This window comes from Meriones unguiculatus, chromosome 18, assembly GCF_030254825.1.
Source record: "Meriones unguiculatus strain TT.TT164.6M chromosome 18, Bangor_MerUng_6.1, whole genome shotgun sequence".
NCBI classification, from domain to species: domain Eukaryota; kingdom Metazoa; phylum Chordata; class Mammalia; order Rodentia; family Muridae; genus Meriones; species Meriones unguiculatus.
In genome coordinates this window covers 21,529,506-21,553,579 of record NC_083365.1, presented here as the reverse complement: position 1 = coordinate 21,553,579, position 24,074 = coordinate 21,529,506, and the positions used below count along the sequence as shown (strand labels likewise).

General features: G+C 50.1%; 1 protein-coding gene across 1 annotated transcript; it reads right to left on the bottom strand.

Moving 5' to 3' along the window:
- Positions 1-443: 443 nt before the first annotated feature.
- Positions 444-23,456, bottom strand: Pla2g4d (phospholipase A2 group IVD). The gene is given in 22 exon segments (XM_021647602.1): positions 444-562; positions 4,019-4,255; positions 5,563-5,749; positions 5,931-6,097; positions 6,373-6,567; positions 6,673-6,771; positions 6,986-7,123; positions 7,450-7,564; positions 10,121-10,343; positions 11,742-11,878; positions 12,133-12,268; positions 12,429-12,466; positions 12,595-12,705; positions 13,585-13,721; positions 13,941-14,004; positions 15,204-15,246; positions 15,590-15,630; positions 16,242-16,373; positions 17,571-17,687; positions 17,775-17,785; positions 17,863-17,935; positions 23,385-23,456. Coding segments are annotated over 22 exon segments (2,592 nt in total).
- Positions 23,457-24,074: the final 618 nt, after the last annotated feature.

The window sequence follows — 24,074 nt, the reverse complement described above, 5'->3', positions numbered from 1 at the left end:
GATGGCGACCAGCCAAAGCCCGCCAAGAGCCTTCCTGGTAGTTGACAAATTTCATTAGTGCTTGTATAGGAGGAGGTGTCATACATAGAAACTGGAGAGTATCCCAGCAGAGGTGAGAATGGGGCTTATTGAAGGACTTGGGCTTGTGAGAGATGATTTTTTTAAAGGGATGTTCAAGGTAGCAAAGGTTTTACCTGGATCAGATGATATCAGGACAGGGACCATCACACAAGTAGGCGTCTTCATAACTTTTATCTAGGCGATAAGGATTGAGGCAGGGATAAAAAGCCATGAATGGTAAAAAAATTGCTATCTCTCATGAAGCAAGAGCATCTAACGGAGTCAGTTTGTGACAATCCTGACTTTTTTCCATGCTCAGACATGCTATGGAGTAGTCTTGCCTTTGTCTTGTTCTGTCACCAAATGCATGGTAACCGTTGGCACTAGTGCTCTGTGGTCACAGGAGGACGACAGGGAGGAGCGACAGCTCCCAGCATTCGGAGGCAGAGCCAGTTTTCTTCCACATTCCCGAATTTCACCATCATGGAGACAGTAATACCACCTAAAACAACAGACCACAGTGAGAACTAAGAGGAATAACCAGACAGTGCCTGCAGGAAATAAAACACAACAGCCAGTACATGCCACCAGCCACGTGGCTAAGGAAAACAAGTTTATGGTAACATGAGGGAGGCAAAACAAAGTCAAGCCAGATACAGAAAAGGCAGATGGGGTGAGACCCTGAGCAGCGATATCATCCTAGAGCAATCCCTGAGCTCAAATCTGTCCTAAAGCCCCCCACTTTACCTCCTACCTCAAACCAAGGCATCCATAGTGTGTGTGTGTGTGTGTGTGTGTGTGTAGTATAGGTTTTTTTTTTTAAAGATGTGATAGCAATACACATGAAGGATCATATGTCGTGCTGTGGTGTAACAGTATGGTCCAGTCTTTGCATTTCTTACTTGCTTGCCCCCCCCCGAGATTCTTAATGATTTACGAGCAGACACTATCATGTACCCCAAGTAATGCTGTGTAATCTTGCCTCCCAAATTATCCCTGATTGGCTAAACAAAAGGCCTACACACCTGGGCAGGGCAGAAGTGAGGGTCGAAGCTAAGGTTTGTGGGCTTGGGGAAGAGAAGGATCATGGGAAGTGGGGAGACAGGTACGGGAGAAAGGGGAGGAAGTGGACTGGTGGGTTGGTGTGGAGAGAACCGTGTGGCTGGAAGGGACTGACTGAGGCTCGGTGTGGAGAAAAGCAGCCCAGGTGGAGAGCACCTACAAGTATTTTGGGATTATGGATGGGAAGTAGCCCAAATAGGAATGATTAAAGCAGATGGCATGGGATGTGGATTGGGAGGTTACAGGGTAGCTTAGGGGATAATATCTGCCCAGCCCCAGATGAAATAAGGCTTATTTAAAATACAACAGGTGTCACTGTGTTTTGTATGGATTATGATAGTGAGTTAAATAACACCGACATAATCATTACAGGCTTTAGTGATAAACGTTATCAGCAGTTTTTATTTTCTACAACAGCATGGTCAATACAAGGGCGGTTAAATGCAAAAATCAGTACATGTTAAGTAAGGCACATGAATAGAATATAGGATAAGCCTCAGCATGGCGATGCATACCTTTAATCCCAGCACTTTGGGAGGCACAGGAAGTTGGAGCTCCGTGAAATTCATGCCAGCCTGGTCTACACAGTGAGTTGCAGGCCAGCCAGATGAGAGTGAGACCCTATCTCAAACAAACAAATAAGTAACCCAAAGCAAAACAAGACAAAACAACTATAAAGAACAAACCCACATGAGCACCCCAAGAGGTTAGGCCCAGCATGAGCCTAATTTTCAGAAAGGATGAAGAGAAATCAGGAGACCGGATCTCATCAAGGCAAAATCGCAAGAGGTTTATTTTAACCATTGTGCAATGGGGTCACCCCTGCCGGTCAGCAAAGAGTGGCACTGGGAGACAAAGGCCTTGGGTTTTTAAAGGACAACGGCGGGAATTTTGAGGGGTTGCAGTCTTGGCAATTCAGGATTGGATGAGGAAGCTATAAAGTAAGATAATTGGTTAGTCTTAGGTGCTCAAGCTTGGCCAGTCCTGCCAAGCGTGGATGCGGCTGCAATTGAAGATGGGGGTGGGGGTGATTAGCTCATCCTTGAAGATCAGGGCTGCTGCTTTTGGCCGGAGGTCAGGGGCTACTCAGAAGAAGGATCAAGGCCATCTGGGTTGGTTGCTAAGAAAGACTATCTCAAAGACAAGGGTCTGGCCATTCTTTTTGCTGAGTGAAAGTCATTGCTTGCTCGCTTTTTTTATATCTGTCCTCACAGATAGGGTCACATTCCTTCGTTCTCTGGAAAGATACTAAGAGGCTTTAGCTTAACCTGGACCTAAAACTCAAAAATATAGGCTTTAGAAGACATATAGGTTACAAAGTTAGTCTGATCCTTTCAAAGACCCATGACAAACAAAACTCTACCTTTTTATGGGGAAAAAAAATCACAAACCAATCAACAAACTAGGAATAAAATAGAACATTTTCCATCTGACAAAACCACTTAAGAAAATGGAACAACAAAATAGTAGAAAGCCTTAAGGCTTTCCTTCCACACCAGGGACCAAAATAAGGATGGCTGCTCTTTTCATGCTCATTGAACATGTTGTCAGAGATTGTAGGCATGGCAATTAGCTCAGAAAAAGAAACACAAGGCATTCAGATCAGGAAGAAAAAAAGTCAGAACTCTCTTCTTGTAGATTGCAAGATCCATAATTGAATGCCCTGAAGAGTCCACCAAAAAAGTATTTAAGCTAGTAAGTTTAAGATTACAGAATGCAAGCCAGGTGCTGTGGGACATGCCTATGATCCCAGAACTCAGGGAGGCAGAGGCTGGCAGATCTCTGTGAGTTCAAGGTCAGCCTGGTCTACAAAGTGAGACCAGGACAGCCAAGACTACACAGAGAAAACCCTGTCTCAAAAAAAAAAAAAATTTTTTTTTTTCAGAATGCAAGTTTAAACTACTAAAACTAACTAAATTTCCATAAGCAACAGTCAGGAAATGACATTGAAAAATAATTGCATTTATAACATCATTGAAAAGAATAGAGTACCAAAACATAAATTTAACCCTAAGATTTGTGTACTGAGACAGTGAGAGCCGGAAATAAGGGGGGTTTCTTAAATGTTTATTTCTTTGTTCTCCTGTCATATCTTAAATCCCGATTACAGTTTCCCTTCCTCCTCTCCTTCCAGTCCCTCCTCCCACCTCCCCTCTCTCCCAGATCCACTCCTCCTCTGTTTCCCTTTGGAAAAGAGCAGACCCCCCAGGGATACCAACGCAGGATAACAAGTTACAATAACACTAGATACAAACCCTCAAATCAAGTCTGGACCAGGCAACCCATCAGGAGGGAAAGGGTCCCAAAGCAGGCAAAAGAGTCAGAAACAGCCCCCGCTTTCCCACAAGAGCACCAAGCTACATAACCTAGGAGACCGAGGAGAGACTCCTTGATTGTTGCGTCTGTCTCTGTGAGCCCTTGGGAACCCTGGTTAGTTGAGTCTGTGGGCGTGGGCTTGTGGTGTCCTGGACCCCTCTGCTCCTACAATCCTTCCTAGGAAGTTTTTTGTTTGTTTGTTTGTTTGTTTTTAATTCCTGTCTTTAAAAAATAAATAAAAAAGCCTTGTAGGGAGGAGAAGGTATCCCTTCATCCCATTGCCTTAAATCTCCCCAAATCCATTCTGCTTAGAGAGAAAGTAAGTGCTCGTGAAAGCTTGTCTGGTGTGCTCAGCTGTCTCATGTACTGACTCCTCTCAGACCAGCTGGAAACACAGGGGAGAATGGACGGTGGGGTACAGCCCCTCTGGGCAGTGGGATGAGATTCAGGGGAGGCCTGGGACTTGAAGAACTGTAGCTCCAGCCAGAGACACTGTGACTGGGCCTGGCTGCAGGCTGAGTTAAGTCCTTGGAAGCTGGAGGGTCAGAGTATGGCCCTCAGAGCCCTAGAGGGTCCCCACCCCCAGAGGCCTCATGCCTGCACTCCTGATGATGTGCCTCTGGAGCCCTGCGTTTCAGAACGGTCTTCAGGGCTTGCAGGATCATGTCCTGGCTGTTCCGCACGTTGTAGTCAGAGAGCTGGAGCAGATAGTTGAATTCTTCCTCTTTGTAGGTCATGCTAAACAGAGTGTAGGGGGAAGATTTCCCCATGAAATCCATCTGCCCAGCCCTGAGCTCAGCAGGGCTGTGCCAGACACCTGCCAAGGATGAGAGGAGGGTCAGGAGCAGGACCTGGAGGCTTCCACAGGTGTCCCAGCCAGGCCCAGAGGAGGATGAGACCCATGGAAGAGCTCCTCTCTTTTCCTTCCAGAAACACGGATGTGGATGATGATAAACAGTTTTGAGGTAAGAGGAGTTTGTCACCCTTATACTTAGTTTAGACAGCTCATGGGGCTGCTGCATGGCTTCTCAGGAAGCTAGAACCTGAGAATGAGGAACAATGGGATTGATGAGTGGATTCTTGATGCTCCTGCTGGGAACAAAGGAAGGACTGTCTTCAGAACTCAGAGGCCTGGGCCCACCGTGTTGAGGGTAAACTGGAAGCCCAGTAGGCATAGGGCCCGGCAGCTGGCTGCTCAGAAGGCTGAGGCAGAATTGTAAATCCAAGGCCTGGTATGCAGACTGAGATCACAGGCAGCCTGGGCAACTTTAAAACATGGGCTGGGGATGTAATTCCTGAGCCCTTGGATTTGATACCCAGTACAAGAAAAGAAAAAGAAATGGGGCCTGGAGAGATGACTGGGCAGCTGAGGCACTGGCTGCTCTTCTAGAGGACCTGGTTGGATTCCCAGCAACCACGGGGCAGCTCACAACCATCTGTAGCTCCAGTTGCAGGGGATGATGCCCTTTCTGTCCTCCTTGGGTGCCAGGGCATGTAAATTATGCACAGACATACACGCAGGCAAAACGCCTGTATTTTTAGAAGAATAAGAAAGGAAGGAAGAGAAAAGAAGAAAAAGTAGAGCCAGAAACCAGGTATGATAGTGCATACCAGTAATCCCAGCACTCAGGGAGCTGAGGCAGGAGGATTGCTGTGAAGTTGAGGCCACATTTTGAGCACCAGGTCACCTCAGGCTATCCAGAAAGATGGTATATCAAAACAAAATAGTAAGTCCGGAAGAGTCAGAATTCTGGCATCAACTAGAAAACTAGGAATAATGCACATAGGCAGACATTACATTTTTCCCACCCGAAGAAGATAGAATTCTGACAAGTTGGTGGAAATGAAGACAGGGAATGTGCTGAGGGCTTAGATTTGGAGGACACTAGAAGAAAGGCCCAGGACTCTGAGAAGGGGGTCTCAGGCCACACAGGGCAGGAAAAGCGAAGGGATCATGACAAAGTTCCAGGACAGTGATAGGACCAGAGACAAGACCAGTGACAGGAGGACAAGTCACAAAGGGAAGCCAGGGAGGGGTGGTCAAAGAGCCTAAAGCCCAGCTCAAAGCCTGTCCTGGAGGGCTGTTCCACCCACCAGGAAACAGGAAGGGAATGGTGTCCTCACCAGGGGCTGAGTGGTCCCTGAAGGAGCCATTGACCAGCGGGAAGTGCAGCAGAACGGGTGCCTCGGGGCAGGTGGGGTCTGAGAACAGGTAACATTCCCGGGGCTGGCGCTGGTCCTCAGGGCTGGGCTCCACACGGGGGAAGGGCAGGCCCTGAACGCTGCAGTATTTCTCCGATTGCTTCAACCCCTGGAGGAGCAGAGGGCGGCCCAGAAAGAGCCGTGTAATCTCAGACCTATGCTAGGACTGTTCCAATTCCCACTTGCTCCCTCAGTCACGGGGATTGTGGGGCAGTGGCATGGAGGCTGCTGCTCAACCTTAGAGGTGAGGCTGGCCAGGTGAAAGGGGTTCCCACAGAGTGACTGGGTACCTTAAAGGGCAAAAATTGGTTGTAGCTGAAGGAGAGGATGAGGTCCACTTGGCGATCTTGGCACAACAGGGAGGGAATGCTGCTGTTCATGAAGAAGCCAGTGTCAGCTATGCAGAGGTGAGGGTCCTGTGGGGTCAGCTGGTTCAGCTTGTAGTCTAGGCTGCTGTCTGATAGGAAAGGCGATGCTATTTAGAAGCAGCCACTCTCCTGTAGGTGGCCCCCACACTCCTCAGATCCTCTCCATGCCCCCTTCTCATTCCTAGAGTCGCTCTCTGAATTCAGGCCGTCTCAGCCCTTCCTCTAGGTTCCACAATGAAATCTCCAGAGCACACCACAGAAGTACACACGTATGCTTTCCCCGAAAACCTCCGCCAGCCAGCAGCCACAGCTCAACCCCAACCAGGAGCCTGGCCTTGTGGGGACCCACGGCCATGGCCCTTACCTGCCCACCTGGAGAAGTCTTTCTGGTTACGGTAGTCCCGGTGCAGCTGGAGGCCGTGGAGGAAGTTGGAGCTACGCTGGTAAAATAGCCTGCTGGTCAGACAGCCCTTAATTGCCTGGGCCAGGGCTGTTCCGGGCTGCAGCCATTGGGCGTCCCCACAGGAGGAGGTTCCTGCTGAGGCTGAGGGCTCAGTTACTGCTTGTATGAGGGACCCCGAAAATGCCTACCCACATCCTCCCACCAGCCTCCAGAAAGGAATGGCCTCAGCCCAGGCTCCCACCTCCAACAACCCTCTTCTACCTGAGTTTTTGACGTCCTCACTGAACTTCCAGTCTTTCTGAGAGTTGATACTACACCAGATATCCATCAAGTTCGAAGAGAAAACGTTGCCCCAGATACCTGAAGGCCAAATTCCAAAAAGAGGCTGGCCCTTAGGTCCCTGTACCCTGTCTTTCTCACTAAATAATCTCCACTCTTCGGTACCAATGGAAAATGGGCATGGGGAGAGCAGATCCTGCAATGGCTCTTCTGCACTGCCCCCTGTCCCTCCCCCTCGGGGCTCTGCCCAGGATGGAGCTACAGGAGTCCTGTCCAGGAAGAGGCGTCCTTTTACCTTCCAATAAGCAGACTGGGGACTCAGGAAGCCTCTTCATCAGCCACCCCATAAAGAACTGGGAGCCAAAGAGCTCAGAGGGGATAAAGGCTCCATATTTCAGGAACCCAACTTCATAGGGAGAGAACTCCATCCATTCTAATGGAATGGGAAAGAGAATCAAGGGAATGGAGGGGGGGAGGAGGAGGGAAGAGGGCGGGGACCCCTCAGCTCAGCTGAGAGCCCTTGGCAGGCCTTTGGCTCCCTCCTGTCTGCTCTCAAGCCGGCAGATGTGAGGAGGGCAGACCCCGGGGTGACCATTCCCACTTGCCCCGCCCCCCACATGCACAGGCAGTGCCCCCAGGCTCAGCGATCAACCATAGTGTCCTTTCAGAGGCTAGTCACTTCGTGATTCTGGATTCGCGGGACACTCGGAGTACAGAGGGGCTGGAATTTGTTAGAGGGTGGGATGGGTAGGATCTTACCCTTGAAATGGAGGGTGTCCATGTTCGTTTTGACATTGATGCACAGGTAGAGGGGCAGGGGGTTCTGGCCCCGCTCTAGTGCAGCTCTCTGTTCTGACAGCGTCTGATCTGTCGCCTGGGGCGGAAGCATGAGGACATAAGTGTGCAGGAGTGCCCTGGAGGCAGTAATTCCAACAGGGCCAAGGCAGGGTAGGAACACAGAGGGTGGTGAGGAGGCTGCAGCTCCTTTGGGTTCTGGGCTGTGTGGGTGTGTGTAGAGTGGTCGTCTGTAGCCAGCTCTGATCAGCTCTGATCAGCTCTACATGCAATCCACCATATCTCCAGGTCACTCTCAGGGACTGTGATGACAACAGCTCTTCATCTCCTCCCCATTCTGCCCTTCACAGACACACACACACACACACACACACACACACACACACTCATGCATGCGCCTTTCCAGGGAGCATACAGCAGTCTTTTTAGCCTATGCTATGCCAAGGAACGGGCTGCCCTTTTTGTGTTTACTTTCATGCAGCTCAAGTCTCAGCTCCTTCCAAATGCTTTTCCTGACATCCTTGCTCCACCCAACAAAATATTAAAGAAAAAAAATGTTGAAACTGAGGACTTGAGGTTGTAACTCAGTTGATAAAACAACTCACCTAGCATGTGAGACCCTGAATTTGGGCCTTCACGCTGCACAAAAAAAAAAAAAAAAGGAAAAGGCATGGTGGTGTATGTTAGTAATCTAAGCCCTTGAGGGACAGAAGCAGGAGGATTTAGAGTTCAAGCTACATAGCAAGTTGGAGGCCAGCCTGGGCTACATGAGATTCTGTCTCAAAAAAAAAATATATATATATATATTATAAATTATATACATAAACTCAGGCTGAAATCATTATTAGAGGATCAAATGGTAATAAATAATAGTTTTCTTTATAATTAGGATCAAACTGTTATTTAAAGACCTCATTAAATGTACTGTCATAAGCTTCTCCCTCTATGTTAATTAGCTATTGCCACCAGACAGAAAAGTCAATTAGTAAGAGCGCAGCACATTCTAAGCTGAATGTGAAGTTAAACAGTAGATCCAAAGAACACACAGGACACATTAATACAATAGAGACATTTCAGATAATTACATTGGCCTGATATATTCAATGCCATTTCAGTTAGAACCCCAACATTAATGGTGAAACACGACTACATGATGCTATTATGAAGAGCAGAAGGCCAAGAATAGCCAGAATAATTTAAAAGAAGGATCAACGCAGGTGCTCATTGGTCAGCAGGATTAGTACTATGAAAGCAGGCCTTCTGAACAGCGGGACCAATGCGCATAAGAACTCATAGAGACTGGCCGCACGCACAGGCCCCGCACAGGTCTGCATCAGATGGGTCCCAGCGCTGAGAGGAGAAAGCATACAGGTGGCTAAAGAATAATAAAATAAGATAACCAAAACAAAACTGCGTGGCACTGGCACAGAAACAGAGACATGTAGCTTGGTGAAATAGAAGTCCAGAAATACATACACACGGCTGCAGTATCCTGATTTTTTACATAAATAAATAAATAAATAAATAAAAACCATTAGAGAAAAGGTGGCTGGAGAAACTGTAGAATAATGAATTCAGTTCCCCATGACTCACTCTGAATTCAAAATGGTTCAAAAACCTTAACTTTGAAGCTGATACAAGAAAACACTCCACTCTCCCAGGAAACAAAACTCAACAAACATGAGTCTAATAAATTAGTTTCTGGGTTGCAAAAGAAACAGCCATCAGAGTAAAGAGACAGTCTACAGAACAGGGGGGAAATGTCTTTGTCAGCGACTTGCCTGACAGGGGATTAATACCTGGAATATTAAATATTAATATCTGGAATATTAAAGAGCTCAAAAGAAAAAAAAAACCTAAATACTCCTAACCCCAGAATCTAATCAAAGTCTCAAAAGAAGCCCAAATGCCCAACAAATTGGTGATACAGCATCCTTAGGCACAAAGGAAATACAAGTCAAAATCTCAGTTCCGTGCCATCTTACCCACGTCTCCGTGCTTATTCTCAAGAAAATGATCGTCAATAAACACTGCCAAGGACTTGAGGGGAAAGGAAAGACATCGGGAATGTACGTTAGCACGATCACGGTGGAAATGAGTATGGAGGTCCTTAAAAGAAGGAAGCAGGCAAGCAAACAAACAAAAAACTGCCTAAAATAGAGCTATTATTCCTGGACCATTTCTGGGCATCTGCCCAAAGGACTCTAAGTCAGCACACCACCCCAACGCCCATATTCACTGCCACAGTGTTTATGGTTGCCAAGTTATGGAATCAGCCTAGGTGCCCATCAAAAGATGAACGTGTACAGGAACTACAGGCCTATGCACAATGGAGCTCACTTCAGCCATGGAGAGTAACATGCACGCAACTGTAACTGAAGAATAACTTACTCAGAAAGAAAGCAATTTTGGCCCTGGACAGTCACTAACCCTCACATTCTCTTTGTTTGTTTGTGACAGAGTCCCTGTGTGCCAGGCTTGCCTGCATTCCCTATGTAGTCCCTGCTGGCCTTGAACCCCCTTTGCCCTGACCTCCCAAGTGCTAAGATCCAATGCAGTCTCTCAGAGCCTCTCCCACCATCAGTAGAAGCACATGAAGGCAGAGCCGTGCTGTGCTGCTGAGAAGGGAGCGGACCTTCCCATGCAGCTTGGCTGCCAGCACCAGGCCCCACAGGTCTGTTATGCTGGGTGGGTGGCCCTGCTCTGCCTGCAGCTTCAGCGTCTGGCGGTAGCTTACCAAGTGTTCAGGGAAGAATGCCTTCAGTAGGCTCTTAGCCACATGCTTCCTGGTATGGCTGATGAGTCCCTCGAGGTCCTGCTATGACCACTCTGGGTCCTGGTACAGATGGGCCATTGTCCTGGGGCCAAAAGGGGGACAAAGCGGGACAAAAGATGAGGACCAACCCCACCCCATACCTAATCCCTGGGGGAGGGGTTGTTGAGGCTCTCCCTCCCGAGACAGTCTTGGGACTTCCTTCTACTCCTGGGATGGGTACGGGTATGGGTATGGGCATTTCATACCAGAATGGGCAAGAAATAGGCTTTATGCAGCATGGAGAGGGGTGTGGTCTAGGACTCTGAGGGATGTAACTAGAAGAGCCCGGAAAGAGGAGATGTGGCGGTTTGGAGAGAGCGGAGAAGGACAGTGTGGCGGCTTGGAGGAGACCGAGAAAAACGTTTCAACTCAGCGCAGTGGCTTAGAGGAGGCTGCTTGCTGTGTTTGCTGTTGATGAAGACTGGCATAGCCCCAAAAGAACCCACTGACTGCAAACAGCAGCACAGAGTAAAGGGGTCTGTGCCCCCCACTAACCTTCTCTCTCTTACCTCGGCCTAAAGGGCTGGTGGAAGGGAGGTAGATACCCCAAATAAAATAGAGTTTAAAACCTAGCGCAAACACCTAATGTCATGTGTCAGTGACTTAAATGAATAAATCTGTGATAGTGAAATGGTTGGGCCCCTGTTCATGTCTGGGGGAGGGGCTGGAGAGTGGGCTTAGTTATATTTGTATAAAGAGCATTCTCTCAGGCTAAGGATATAGCTCAGTGGCAGAGTGTTTGCTTGATGTATACAAGGCCCTGGGTTCAATTCCCAGCACTGCCTGAAAAAGAACATTCTTCCTTTTCTTGATCTTTCTCCCTTTTTTGCCTTCTTTATTGTTTAGACAAGCTTTCACTAGGAACTCATGGCAACCCTCCTGCCTTAGCCTTTAAAGTACTAGGATTACAGGTATGGCCACCATGCCCAGCTCAGTATGAGAGAACTTCTTGACCTCAGTTTCCTCACCTGTACTACATAAACAGTAAGGGAAATTCCCTCAGAAAGCAGTGTGAGCCCAAAGCATCAACTGTGAGGCCAGCTGGAGGGCCTGGTGTGTGTCACTTGGACCACTGCCTGCAATGAGCTGCCTCCTGCCGACCTATGAGTGTGTCTCTTATCACACACATTTTGAAGATAAACCCACTGAGACTCAGGGAAGTTGCTCGAGGTCCCCAAGGCCTGCGAACAGGATTGCCAAACTCAAATCCAGTCCTTTCTGGGCCCTCCCTCTTCCAGCTCCTTAGGACCTAAGAAAAGCCCCCTGACATCACTGTGCTTCCGGCAGGACTTCCGGTTAAGGCGGTTTCTTCCTTTTGAGAAAGCTGCTTGGGCCCCATCGGATCACAGTGCTCTCTCCACACGGGATCGCCCTTGGCATCCCGTCTGCCCCTACTCTGGGATAGGGTCATCTTTGCTGTTCCAGTCCCTATGACCCTTACCATGTAGAGCCTGATATGCCAGTGATGTAGGTCACACAGTCCAGGAGGCCCAACTTCTGAAGTGCCAACAGGTGGCCGTAGAGTGAGGTCATAGACCGCACACCTCCTCCTTCAGCACTGATGGCCACAACAGGAACCTGGACCACACAGAGACGCAGACCAGCTTAACAAGATGGGGATACGCTGCCTGCTGCCTCACTCAAGCCTGCTCCCTGCCTCCAGGGACCGAAGGGATTATCAGAGGTTTGGAGGGACACCCTCAGCCCAGAACAGAGCCTCCATAGAGAACAGGAGCCCTACCTTCCCAATGGTCCAGTCCCATCCTTTGAGGAAGTAAGAGGGCACAAGGCAGCCCAGAATTTCTATACCCATCCCTAAGACATCCCCAAACCTTATCTTCCTTCAAGTCTTCATCCAGTTGCAGGGCCTGCTTCAGGGCGGTGGCCACCACCTGCTTCCTCCTGCGTAGGAAGGCCTGCTCCTCGGGACTGAGTCCATAGCCCAGCCGCACAGCTAGCTCCTTAGGGCTGGGATGGTAGAGGGTCCAAGGGTTACGAGAAAACTGCATGGCTCACTCCTTAATCAACCAAGCCCACGGCGAGCATCTGAAAAAAACGCCCTGCTCTACCCAATGTGTAGCATTCCCTCCCCACCTTCTCTGTTCCCACAGAGATCAGGGCCTCTTACCAGCAGTCTGTCTTAAATTGCAGCTTTGCTTCTGGGACCTAAAATCAAAGCGAGAGACCTTGTTCAGAACATCCTGGACTCCGAGGGAGTGATGGGTATCCCTGGGATATGTGGGCCCCTTCGTTCTATTCCTATTGGCACTTCCCCTCCAGCTGAGGCCACTTACATTCAGAGCTGGAATGTCCACGGTCACCTCCTTCCCTGGGGCCAAGGACGTCAGGGGTACATTGAAGGATGGAGCTATGGTTTCTGAGTTCCAGCCCTTGTTTCCAGAACTCTGAAGGGAAACATTCTTCCATTCATTCGTGGATTCATTCATTCAACAAACTCCAAGTGTCTAAACTGCAAACAAGACAGCCTTTCCATGATAATACAAGGTAAATTCTAACAATGACAAATAAGGATGGCTGGTACTGCTTGCAAAAACACTGTTCTCACTGATTCACATGGGTCAGTTTGTGGCTGGGAGTGGTGGCACACGCCTCTAATCCCAGTATTCGGGAGGCAGAGGCAGATGGGATCTCCGGGTTTGAGACCAGCCCGATCTACACAGTCAGTTCCAAACCAGCCATGCTACTAGTGAGACCCTGTCTAAAAATATTTCTCAAAGAAAAGAAATGGGTAAAACTGACATCAGCAGTGTGATGCCAGCACAGCACGGGGTAATAGGGTAGGATACTGCAAACAAACAGAGGTGTGGGGGAGCTGTCTGATATGAGTGAGATCATCACTGCTTGAGCTAAGATGGGGAGGAGGAGAAGCAGGAGGCAGAAGAGGTCAAGGAGGTATTGGAGGGAGCCCCCTGGGGACTGAAAAGCGCTTGGTATGTTTGACAAGCAAAAGGAGAACAGGATAGCCAGAGCATCAAGGAAGACCTTGGACAAAAATGAGACAGCAGAGCTGGAAGAGGCCAGGACGCACGCTGTCTGTGTGGGCACAGGCAAGTTTTGTTCTACCAGCCCTAAGTCCTCTGATGGAGGAGCCATCAGAGGTGAAAGACTGATGTCATGCAGCCATCCTCCAGCCCCTGCTGAGGCTCCGTGTCTTCTGGGTGTGGGCCTACCTGGGAGGGGCTGGCAAGAGCACAAGAGGCCTGGCCTTGGTAGAGCTAGCCAAAATCTAAGGGAGGCGAGAGAGCTGGGCAGCAGAGACTCACCCTCAGGTTCCCATCCAGCTCTGTGTCCCAGCCCCTCACATAGTGGAAGCATAAGGTAGAGGCTGTGTCCAGGGCAAATGTCTGTGTGCCCTCATACGACCCCTTCAGCACAAGCTCCAGCTCTACTTTGTCCTGACCTAGGGAAGAGATGCAGCAGATGAGAATGAGGGAAGAAAAGGCAGCAACAGTGCCTGTCTGTAGAGGAGGCAGAGGCTGGGTTCTAGAGGGGGCCTCCCCCAGCCTGCTCATGTCACAGCCCCGTGGACTCCCAGCTACGACAGAGATGTTCCCTCCCTGTGCATGTGTCCCAGAAGCCTCTACCCTCCATGGTCCAGGCAGAGCCCAGGAGTTCTCACCTGCTGCCACGGTGGTGTTCCTGGCTCTGTCCACATAGATATCCAGCTGGGACAGTTCTTGGGCCTAGGGCAGACAGCGTCATAGGTAAGGAATTCTACAGGGTAAGCTGAGTTCCCCTGTACCTCAACTCTGAGCCCTGCTGAGTCTCAGCCAAAGCCACCACACGTACCACGAGAAATGAAGATCAGAATGGGACTAGATAGAACCCCCACACACAGCCATCTCTGCCTGCTGCAAACTGCTAAGCCTGCTCTCTGTGTGAAGCATCCAAGACAGTTCATCCCCTCCTGTCCCCGTCTGCCGAGCATCTGAGCGCTCTGAAAGCCCCCAGCTCCCAGGCTCAGGTCTCTGTTGTAACTCTAGTCTTGATCTTACAGACTCCCAAGTACTGCGTGGGAATCTCAGGCTCACAGGCTGGAGGTGTCAAAGATGCACTTAGAGCTACATTGACCAGAACGCCACTTGATTATCCTCAGCAGTGCTGACTTGCCTTCAACACTCTGCCTGTGAAGCCCGGTGGCCGCTGCAGGACTGAAACTCACTGTGTAGACCAGGCCGGCCTCAAATCAATTGGCCTCCTACTTCTGCCTCTCTGGTGCTGGGATTACAGACATGCGCCACGGTGCCAGGCTACACTGTGAATTCCCTCTAAAGGTAAACCAGCCAGCAGACAGGCCCTGACGGTGACTGGCCGGGGTGTGCTCCAGGGGTCGGTTTCAGGTTTTAGTCACCTGGTTGTCATGAGCCCCACATCCAAGAAGCAGCTCTCCAAGCAGCGCTCGCCACCTTGTGGCCGTTATTGCCCACTGCAATCCCGTGAGAGCTCAAGGAGACGCTAAAAGATGAGCTAGCACATGGCGCTAGAAACCCTCTCCAAACCTCACTGACCCCAATATTAATAAATGAGGATGGGTTTGGCACTCAGGACTTCACTACAACATCAGGGAAGAATCCGAGTCAATCCTGAGGACTCTGCGCTCATCACGCATAACTAAACGCCATCAGAAAGCACCTCAAGTTTTTCAACGGTCCCTCGGCCATCAAGTTAGAAGCCAGGACCCCCTCAGCACAGCCCCCTCCCCTCTTTCCATCGGCTCTTCGGCTCCAGATCCCTCTAAACCCCACAGCTTCAGGGGGCCACCTGGCTGGGAGTCTGAGGTAGTTTTACCACTTCTGTCTTGTCCCTTCTCCTCCACACCCCAGAATCCCAACCCCAGTTTTCCCTCCTCTGAATCTTGGCTGAGTCACAGGAAGGTCGTTACCACAAGGACATTGTTGGTGATGAGATTTTCTGGAGGGTCCACCCTGGAAAAAAATAGAAACATCCATTCTGGGCTTCCAGAAGCAAAAGTGTTCTGCACTGACCCATTTCACCACTCCTAGGCCACAGGACATCTCCCTGAGTGATGCAGGATCAGGGAGATGTCGCGGTGGACAGCAAGGTGAAAGGAGAATACAGGACGGGAGGGGAAATGCTAGCCATCCTCATCCTTGATCCCAAGAGGGCCCCCAGACCTCCCTGGTAGGGTTGGGGGGATGAAGCAGGGTGGCCCAGCTGGACAGACCAACAAGGAACCTGGATCAGGGCCAGTTTTCTGAGTAAAGCCTATGTCCCCAGCCACTTGCCCGGCTGCTTATTCCTACTCACGTTCTTTCCACCAGGAACTCCACATCTAGCTCTTCCGGTCCCTGTGATCGAAGAGGGTTACAAGTCACCAACATTTACAGTCGACACCGTTTTCTTAAAAGCATTACCCCGCCGTCTCTAGCAATATTTCAGGAATGCGTGCTATTGCGACTATAATACAAAATTAAGGAATTGAGGTCTAAAGGAAGAGAAGCTACCCACTAAATTACCTGAGGCTAGGACTAAAGAAGAACAAATCTTCCTCCCTTCTGGATCCCCAAACCCTGATGGGGCTGAAGGCAAAAGTCAAGGAGCTCAGCCAAAGGTGACCTGAGGGAATCCAGGCCCTACTTCTTCTCCCTGCTGAGAAGGCTCCTGAACCCCAGAATTCTACCCTCCCCTCCTCAAGCCTGCAGCAGGAAGCTGGGCCAGACCTTGGTGGGACAGAGCTGAGGTCCCCTGAGTGATGCACCCATACTGCCTGCCCGTGGTTGCGCCGAGCAGTGTTTTGAGGGCTACCCTGCAGGTGACGAAAGCTCTGGGCATGTGTTAGTGCTGTCTGCAACAGCAGCTAGGTAGGCCAGCTCTTGTCCTGTGGGTGGGTACAGCCGGCAGCATCCTGGCAGTTAGGAAAAGTTGAGCCATTTTCTTAGCCCGGAGCCTTCTCACCCACCTGAGGATTCAGGTTTAAGGTTTTCTGGAGCAGTTGGCCAGGGAGGATTTCTGAGACATCATAGGAGACTTTGAAACAGATGTCATCTTTCGTAATTAAGTCTTCAGCACAGACTGTCAGCTCCAGAATATTCTAGGGACCAGGGACATAACATAGTATCGAGTCATTAAAACAATAGCTCACAAACGAATGCAAAAGAAGTATACGGAGATCCAGTTAACGCTCCGAGCTTCTCCTCGCGTCTTTAAGTGTTAATGTTTTATTTAATAGTCATCCAAGAATATAAGGTGTTTGGATCTAACCCACCGCCAGCACCTCCTCTCCTTTACCGTCCACAGCTCCTCCCATCTTCATGTTCTCTCTTTCTTTCCCTGGCTTATTGCTTACTGCTGCCTGTATGTGTACAAGTGTGGGACCATCTGCCAGGCCCAAATCATAAAGAAAACTGAAAGTTTTCAAATTTTTCAAATTTTTCAAAGTTTTCAAAGTTGTCTTCCAAGGCAGGGCATGATGGCTCATGCTTGCGCTCTAGCAGTCAGGGGACAAAGACAGGAGGATTTAGGCCAAACCTAAACCTATGTAAAAAGAGCCTATCTCAATGACAACAACGCCCCCCCCCCCAACAAAAGCTGGGTATGGTTGCCAATCCCAAATCCAACCACTCTGAAGGCAAGTCAGGTAGATTTCTGTGAGTCTGAGGCCTGCCTGGTCTACATAGTGATCTGTAGGCCAGCCAGAAAGCAAACAAGCAAACAAATAATATTTTAAAATTTCTTTTGGGGCAAGCAATATGGTTCGGTGTTTAAAGGCGCCTGCTTGGCAAGCCTGACAAACTGACATCTATCCCCAGGACCCAGATGGTAGAAGGAGAAAAAAGGACTCACCATCATTGTCCTCTGAACCCCACAGATGTGCTGAGATACGCACAGGCACACGTACACAGAATAAATAAACAAATGTAGTCTGGAAAAAGTTCTCAACTGGTCTTTGCTGGTTCCCTAACCAGCACCCCAAAGGCAAGTGCTAGGCACCGGGTGACACTTTTCTATGCAATCCCCCTTTAGCCCTACAGCAGCCCCATTAAGAAGGAATGCTTTCCATTCCCAAATCAATGATGGGGAGAAGAGCAGCAGCTTCAACAAAATCAGTCCCACGGCCAGGGAGTGGCAGGGCCATGTTCATTCCTTCACATTCTTTTGTTCATTGAGTCTGGCGCACAGACGCCCTCCTTCCCTGAGTTCTGGACCCTGCTTGATCCCAAGCCCCTCATGTGGAGGGAAGGGCCATGGGCTGTCCACCAGCGAGTGGCTGGTGCTACCTAACAGTTACCTTGACCTAACTCTGGATGAGGAAACTGAAGGTCTCATTCCATACGGGATGAGTGGCGCTGGTGACTGTTTGGGTCTTGAATTTTACTCCAGGAGCCTTTGGCAGCTGCAGAGCCATCTACAGTACTCACTGACAAAGTCAAGGGGACCGGCCGTCAGAAGAGGGAGACATCCATACATTCTTCCCAGGGAGTTTGCCCACAACCCCAGGGTCCACTGAGAGCAGCTAAGCCCTACCCCAAAGAGTATCTGACCTTTTCCTTGGGAGCCAGTCCCCACCCACAGGCACTCACGAAGATCACTCCAGGGCAAATTCCACGCCTCCAGGACCTTCACAGTGAGCCAGCAGAAGACAAAGGCCTCCTCCTGCAGAGAGACCCCACACTCCTCAGTTATCAGCAGCTTCTCAAACCACACTCATCAGTCCAGTACATGGTGATGCTGCCAGGATGCCAAGCCTTCTAGGAACAGCTCCCAGAGACCAAAGAGCCTCTGTCTACCACTGTCCTTGGGGTTATGATCCTGGCCTTTGTTAGTCATGGAACAGCAGATAGCCTTGGGGGTAGTTGGTGGGGTCCTCTCCCTTTCAGGGACAGAATCCCAAGTAGAGCAGACAAAGCAAGGAGCAAGCCTCCTCACTGGTCAGGAAGATGGCCACCTCCAGATCTTCCGGAGAGGGAAGGCCTTTGCGGAAGCAGTCCACTCCTCTTCCTTTGCGCCTTCCCCGTGTCGCAGGGAGGGCTGAGCCAAAGGAAGCCAGCAGCCCACAGTTTTCACAAGTTCTGAAGTGTGTGCTGTGCATGACTCTTCTCAGCCTAGCACACTGCCATCTTGGGGAGTTCAGCTCTGTCCCCTTGCAAAAGAACTGCATTCCAGGTGGGCTTGCTGACTGTTTCTACCCCCTCACAGAAGGAGGGCCATGAGACCCTCACCCGAGTATCCAGAGGCTCTCTTCTCCTTGTAGTATGCAACTCTGCCTTAATGGCATGTGGCCTCAGGGAAGGGCTAGAGTGTATGTGGGCAGAGAGGAGACCAGCGAAGGGCATTCCATCTATGGGAAAGCCAAGATCCGTACTGGGTGAAAGAGTTTCTGATGTTTTGCAGGGAGGAGCAGGCACGGTCCTGCAGATGAGCCCTCACCTATACTCTGATTTGCTGCACTTAGCTGTTGGGAGCGCGAAAGAGAGGTGGGTGATGCTTACGTCTTCCCCTGGGGAGGAATTTTATCGTCCGTGATTGTGGTTCAGCCACCTGTAATTAATCGGGCGTGAATTAGGCAACTCTAGGAAGATTAGACCAGCGAAGTGAATGGTGGGTGAAAGGTGATCATGTATTCATATACTTGTGAGGCATGTGAAGCCTCAGGTAAGTGCAAGAGAAAGCAAGAGGATGCCAAGAAGGCAACCAGAGGGCAGCAGTGCCCAGCTGAGAGTCATGACAGAGCAGGGCACTAGGGGAGTAGCTGGTTTCACCACAGCTGAAATCCCTCGCACTCCTGGGAACCAGGGCACTCCCTGTTTTCTTCGATTAGGGTTTGATTGCCCAGCTTTTTCTAGGTACCCTATGCAGACAAGGCCCATGGTCTGGAGGATCCCTGGAGGATCCCAGGGAAGGTCATTGGCCTTGCATCCTCTTGACAAAGAGCATGCCCAGAGGACAGCATCTGTGGTGTGTGGTTCCAGCAGGAAAGGTCCACACAGGGAGGACCCTTTAAACAGGTCGGTAGGAAGGGCATTATGTGCATAGGAGGGGACCATGAAGGGACACAGATGACAGGAGCCCCAGGGGGCACCGCTCATATGAAGGCACAGACATAATAAGCCTGGAAACACTTGACCCAGCAGCCCTGAGGAGAATCCACTGAAGTGCCTCAAGATAAGAAAACCCCAGACTGGGGCTTCTGCCTCTCAGGCTGTGCCACCAAACGAGCCCATACTGACTCTGACTAAGGAAGAGCTAGTGGGACCCTCATCTCCTCCACCTCCTCTGCTCTCATCCAAGGCAGCCAGAAGCTGTGTGGTGAGCAGCGGGGACCGCAAGCAAGGACACAGAGGTATTGTGAAACCTGAGAGCGTCTCCTGTCGTGCCTCTATGCCTGCTTCCAAACCTGCATAGCCAGAAGGTCCTCGGACCCACTGCAGCGCATCTGGGTTTTGCACAGGTGCTTCCTACCAGAGCCTGAGGGAACCCAATGTACTTCTCCCCACAGAGAACTGTAAAGCATGAGGAACCAAAAGGATGGCTCAGGAGGAGGCCCGTCCCAGCATCTACCCCCTCTGTGGCCCTAGGCTGAATTTTCCTGTCATTTTAGTCACACAAACACAGAAAGAGACAATGAGAGAGAGGAGGAGGAGGAGAGAAAGGATTAATTCTAGCAAACCCAGCAGCATTCCAAACCCATAGTCCTTAAGTTAATGTTAATGACTGCCAGGAACCTACTCAGTTTTTAGGGACCTGCCGCCTCCATCTCCTCCCCACTCAGGTCCTCCACTGTCTGAGACTCAGGAGGTGATGCCTGGGTTGGTGCTGGTCTGTGGGAGTTGTGGAATGTCAGTGCCCTACTCCGAGACAGAGGACCTACATAGGCAACAGGCCTTGCTAACCTGCCACTCTGGCCAGCCTGAGCCCCCAGCACACAGAGGAGGCAGAGACGGCTGTATCTCTGAAGGGCATTGGCCAGCCAGCCTAATAAACCCAATGAGCTCAGTGAGAGACCCGAAGATGGACGGTGATGAAAGAAGATATCCGGTGTTGACCTGTGACCTCCACAAGCACATTTGTGCACAAACATATAATCCTCCCACAAAACAAACAAACAAAGCAAACGGCACTGACCATTTCTCCCTGTAGTCACTGGGAGCATCTCAGCATCAAAAACATGCCATAACTTGGCATGTTATCTTTGCCTGAGACCATTGCTGAGACAGAGTGTTCATAGTACTGTAGCCATAATCACAACTGCTCATCACCAGGGATTTAAGGCAGACTCTAGAGGCAGGCTGTCTGGCTTTGGTACTGCCTGCTACTCACTGTATGAGCCTGGACCAGTCACTACACGTCCTCATTTTCTTATCTGGAGTGAAATAACAGTAGTATTGCTCTCATAGAATGTTCTCAGGGGGTCAGGGGCAAAAGTAAGGAAGAAGTAAGGAAAAACATAAGCATTTCCCCCCTAGAACTTCAAAAACAAACAATACCTGGGGTTGTAGCTCAACAGTAGACTCTTATCTAGCTTGCCCAAGACCGTCAGTGCATGGGAGTTGGGAGATTTCTAGATAATTGCTCTCATTGCTGTTGGCAAACTGCTTCTGTGGGCCTGGCTGCTACCGAAAGTCTCATTAGTCACACACACACACACACACACACACACACTCAACCTCCCAAGAACCACTCAAAAAAATTTCCATTTTATAATGTGGGACCTGAGACTCAGAAAGTTTAACAGGCCCAGAGCCAAGATTTAGAAAGTTACAGAGTTAACTTTCAGATGCCAAGGCCAGATCTCACAACCTTGCTTTCTTCATAAAAACACCACATCCCCCACTGCCCTTGAGATCGTGACATCCCAGAATCTTTTCATTTGCTGTTGATTTAATGGATTATTTAGCCACCACATTAGCAGCATGAGTCTTTCCTAGGACACGAGGCATCATTTTCACTGTAGGAAGATGTTCCCATATGAAATGGCACCTCCATCGTTGGCTGACCTCAGATGCTTCTGGAAGGGCCTTGAGCCACATTATCTCATCAAAGGTCTCAGCCACTCTCTCTCCGCCCACACAGGAATGGTGTAGCCTCCCCAGCCCTCCTGCCTGTGGAGAGGCCCAGGACCCACATTTTGCCAGGAAGGTTTTCGAGAGGCTCAATGCCTGTCTCTACCAGTGGCAGGTGTGGCCTAAGGGAGATGGGAGCCCTCCAGAGTTTGGAACAGAGTATCATGAGCATGGCTCCTAGTCTTTGGCAGACTGAGAGGGTGAATCCCTCCACCCTTTCCCCAATGGCTGTGACTCCCTGTCCAGTTCTTCTGTGAGGCAGGCTGAGCTGTTGGGTCCACACTGAAGCTCCTCACAGAACCAGTGGGGTGACCAACCAGCTCTGCCATCCATTCTCCTGCCACCCTGAAAAGCTCCAGTCCCCAGTCAGCAGCAGAGAAGCCCAACAAGCAGCTGCTGGAGCTCACCTGTTTCAGGAACCACTTTACCAACTACGAGGGTGGGACATACTAGTCAACATACTGGAAACACCAGTTGGGAGCAAGGTACTTCCCAAATATGGGGCAGACTTGGGCTCCCATTTGTTTACTTCTGGGTCTGGACCCAGAGTAGGCGAGAGGAGGATTTGTGCCCCCCACACCAGGAAAATCAGCTGGAACCATTACGGGAAGTGGGGCTCCTGAGAGAAGGGAGACTGGCTGGCGCCTGCACTACCCTCTCACAGCAGGATGTTTCCACTGGTGACCGACTTGGGGATGGGTCCTCTCAGACTCAGGCTAGGACAACAAATCTTGCCTCCCAGTGGAAGCAGCCCTTTCCAACCCTGTCCCTCACCAGGTGTGTCCAGGATACAGTGCCCAAGTCTTTTTCCAGGATCAGTAGCTTAGGTTGGGGTCTCAGGACCCCAGTGAGAAAGCCATCAAGGTCGGTAAGTGAAACAAAGGATTCTGGAGAGCCACCTTGGAAACTTGGTGCCCCTGGTGGACACCATTGGGGCAGACAGAGGAGCTGTTGCTGCTGGCCTTCGTCTCTAGGACAGAATGAGGGAGGGCTGAGAGGAGGAGTGAACAGTTTGTGGGACCGTTGGTCCGGGTGTGGCCTCGGAGGCGGAAAATAACTGGCCTGAGGATTCAAGACATTGAGAGCCACAGGGCTCCAGCTGGTTCCAGGAAGTCCACTGGCCTTTCGTGGTGGTGAAAGGGTTAGACTAACTTTGTAACCTATATGTCTTCTAAAGCCTATAGTTTTGAGTTTTAGGTCCAGGTTAAGCTAAAGCCTCTTAGTACCTTTCCAGAGAGTGAAGGAATGTGACCCTATCTGTGAGGACAGATATAAAAAAAGGGCAATCAAGCAATGACCTTCACTCAGCAAAAGAAGGACCAGACCCTTATCCTTGAGATAGCGTTTCTTAGCAATGAACCTAAACTTCTTCTGAGTAGCTTTTGACCTCCGGCCAAGAGCCCGCAGCCCTAATCTTCAAGGATGAGCTAACCACCCCCACCTTAAAGTGCAGCTGCATCCACACTTGGCAGGACTGGCCAAGCTTGAGCACCTAAGACTAACCAATTATCTTACTTTATAGCTTCCTCGTCCAATCTTAAATTGCCAAAACTAAAACTTCAAATTTCCCGCAATTTTTCTTTTAAAAACCTAAAGGCCTTTGTCTCCCGGTGGCACTCTTTGCTGACCAGCAAGGGTGACCCCGTTGTACAATGGTTAATAAACCTCTTGCTTTTGCAACGAGTCTTGGTCTGGGGGAGTTTCTGGGAAGGGTGCGATTGAACTCCTGAGCTGTGAGACCCCAGGTCTTACAGTGGGTCATGAAATATGGGCCTGGTGGGGAGCAGCCCCGTGGGACCCCCCTGAGAGGATGTTGCTGCCTGTATATCTCTGTGGTGAGCAGAAGCTCTGCTTCTGTCTCACGGTCCCCAGGTCCCCACTTCTATGGGTGCTGCTTACCCTCTACCCATACTCCCAAGCACCAAGCCCTCTTTCCCCCAGCCACACAGAGACTAACGCCACCTTCCCTTCAGCTACAGCAGGCTTTCTGGCCCCAGGCTCTCCCGATTGTTGGCCACCGGCCCTGCCCAACGTACTGTTACCTGGTAAGGATGGCCAGATAGTCTCTCAGGTGACCGGCTCTCCATGCCAATACTTCTAGCTCCACTCCACATCCAACTCCTGCCAAGACACCAGCTCCCTAGCTGGATGCAGTAACTGTCCCAGTGGAATGGGGAGAGCTGTGACTCTGTCCATCCTGGGGGGGACTGTGGCTCTATAAACAACAGGTGACTCCACCCCCCAGCGGATAGTCAAATAGTACTTCTCATCTTCCTCAAAAGGCAGAACTATCGTAGTTACAAAACAAATCACAGTTAGCTGCTGTGGACAGCCTATACCCCATGCCTGGGATCAAAACCAAAACATATCCACATAACATTTCTGTTACGTTTTAAAGAAACCAAAACTCCCACTACCCATATCTTCACCTAAGGCAACAGGTTGCTCAATGGAGGGACATGCAGATGAGTCCTAACCCACCCTGCGGAGCTGAGAAGAGTCTTAGGCCTGTCTTTCCTGTCCCATCATGTTTCTCCTTTGCTGTGGTCCCTTCCTTCACCCAGTTGTCTCCAAGTCTGCCCTCTGCACTGAACAGTGACTGAGTATTTTCTTCATTCAGCGTTCACGGTGGCTTCATTTTCCCAGTCTCCTCTCGGAAACCAGCCCTTCCCCTGTACTCTGCATCGTGGTTTGAGAGGTGATGGCTCGGCAGTTAAGAGAAAGTCTTGTTT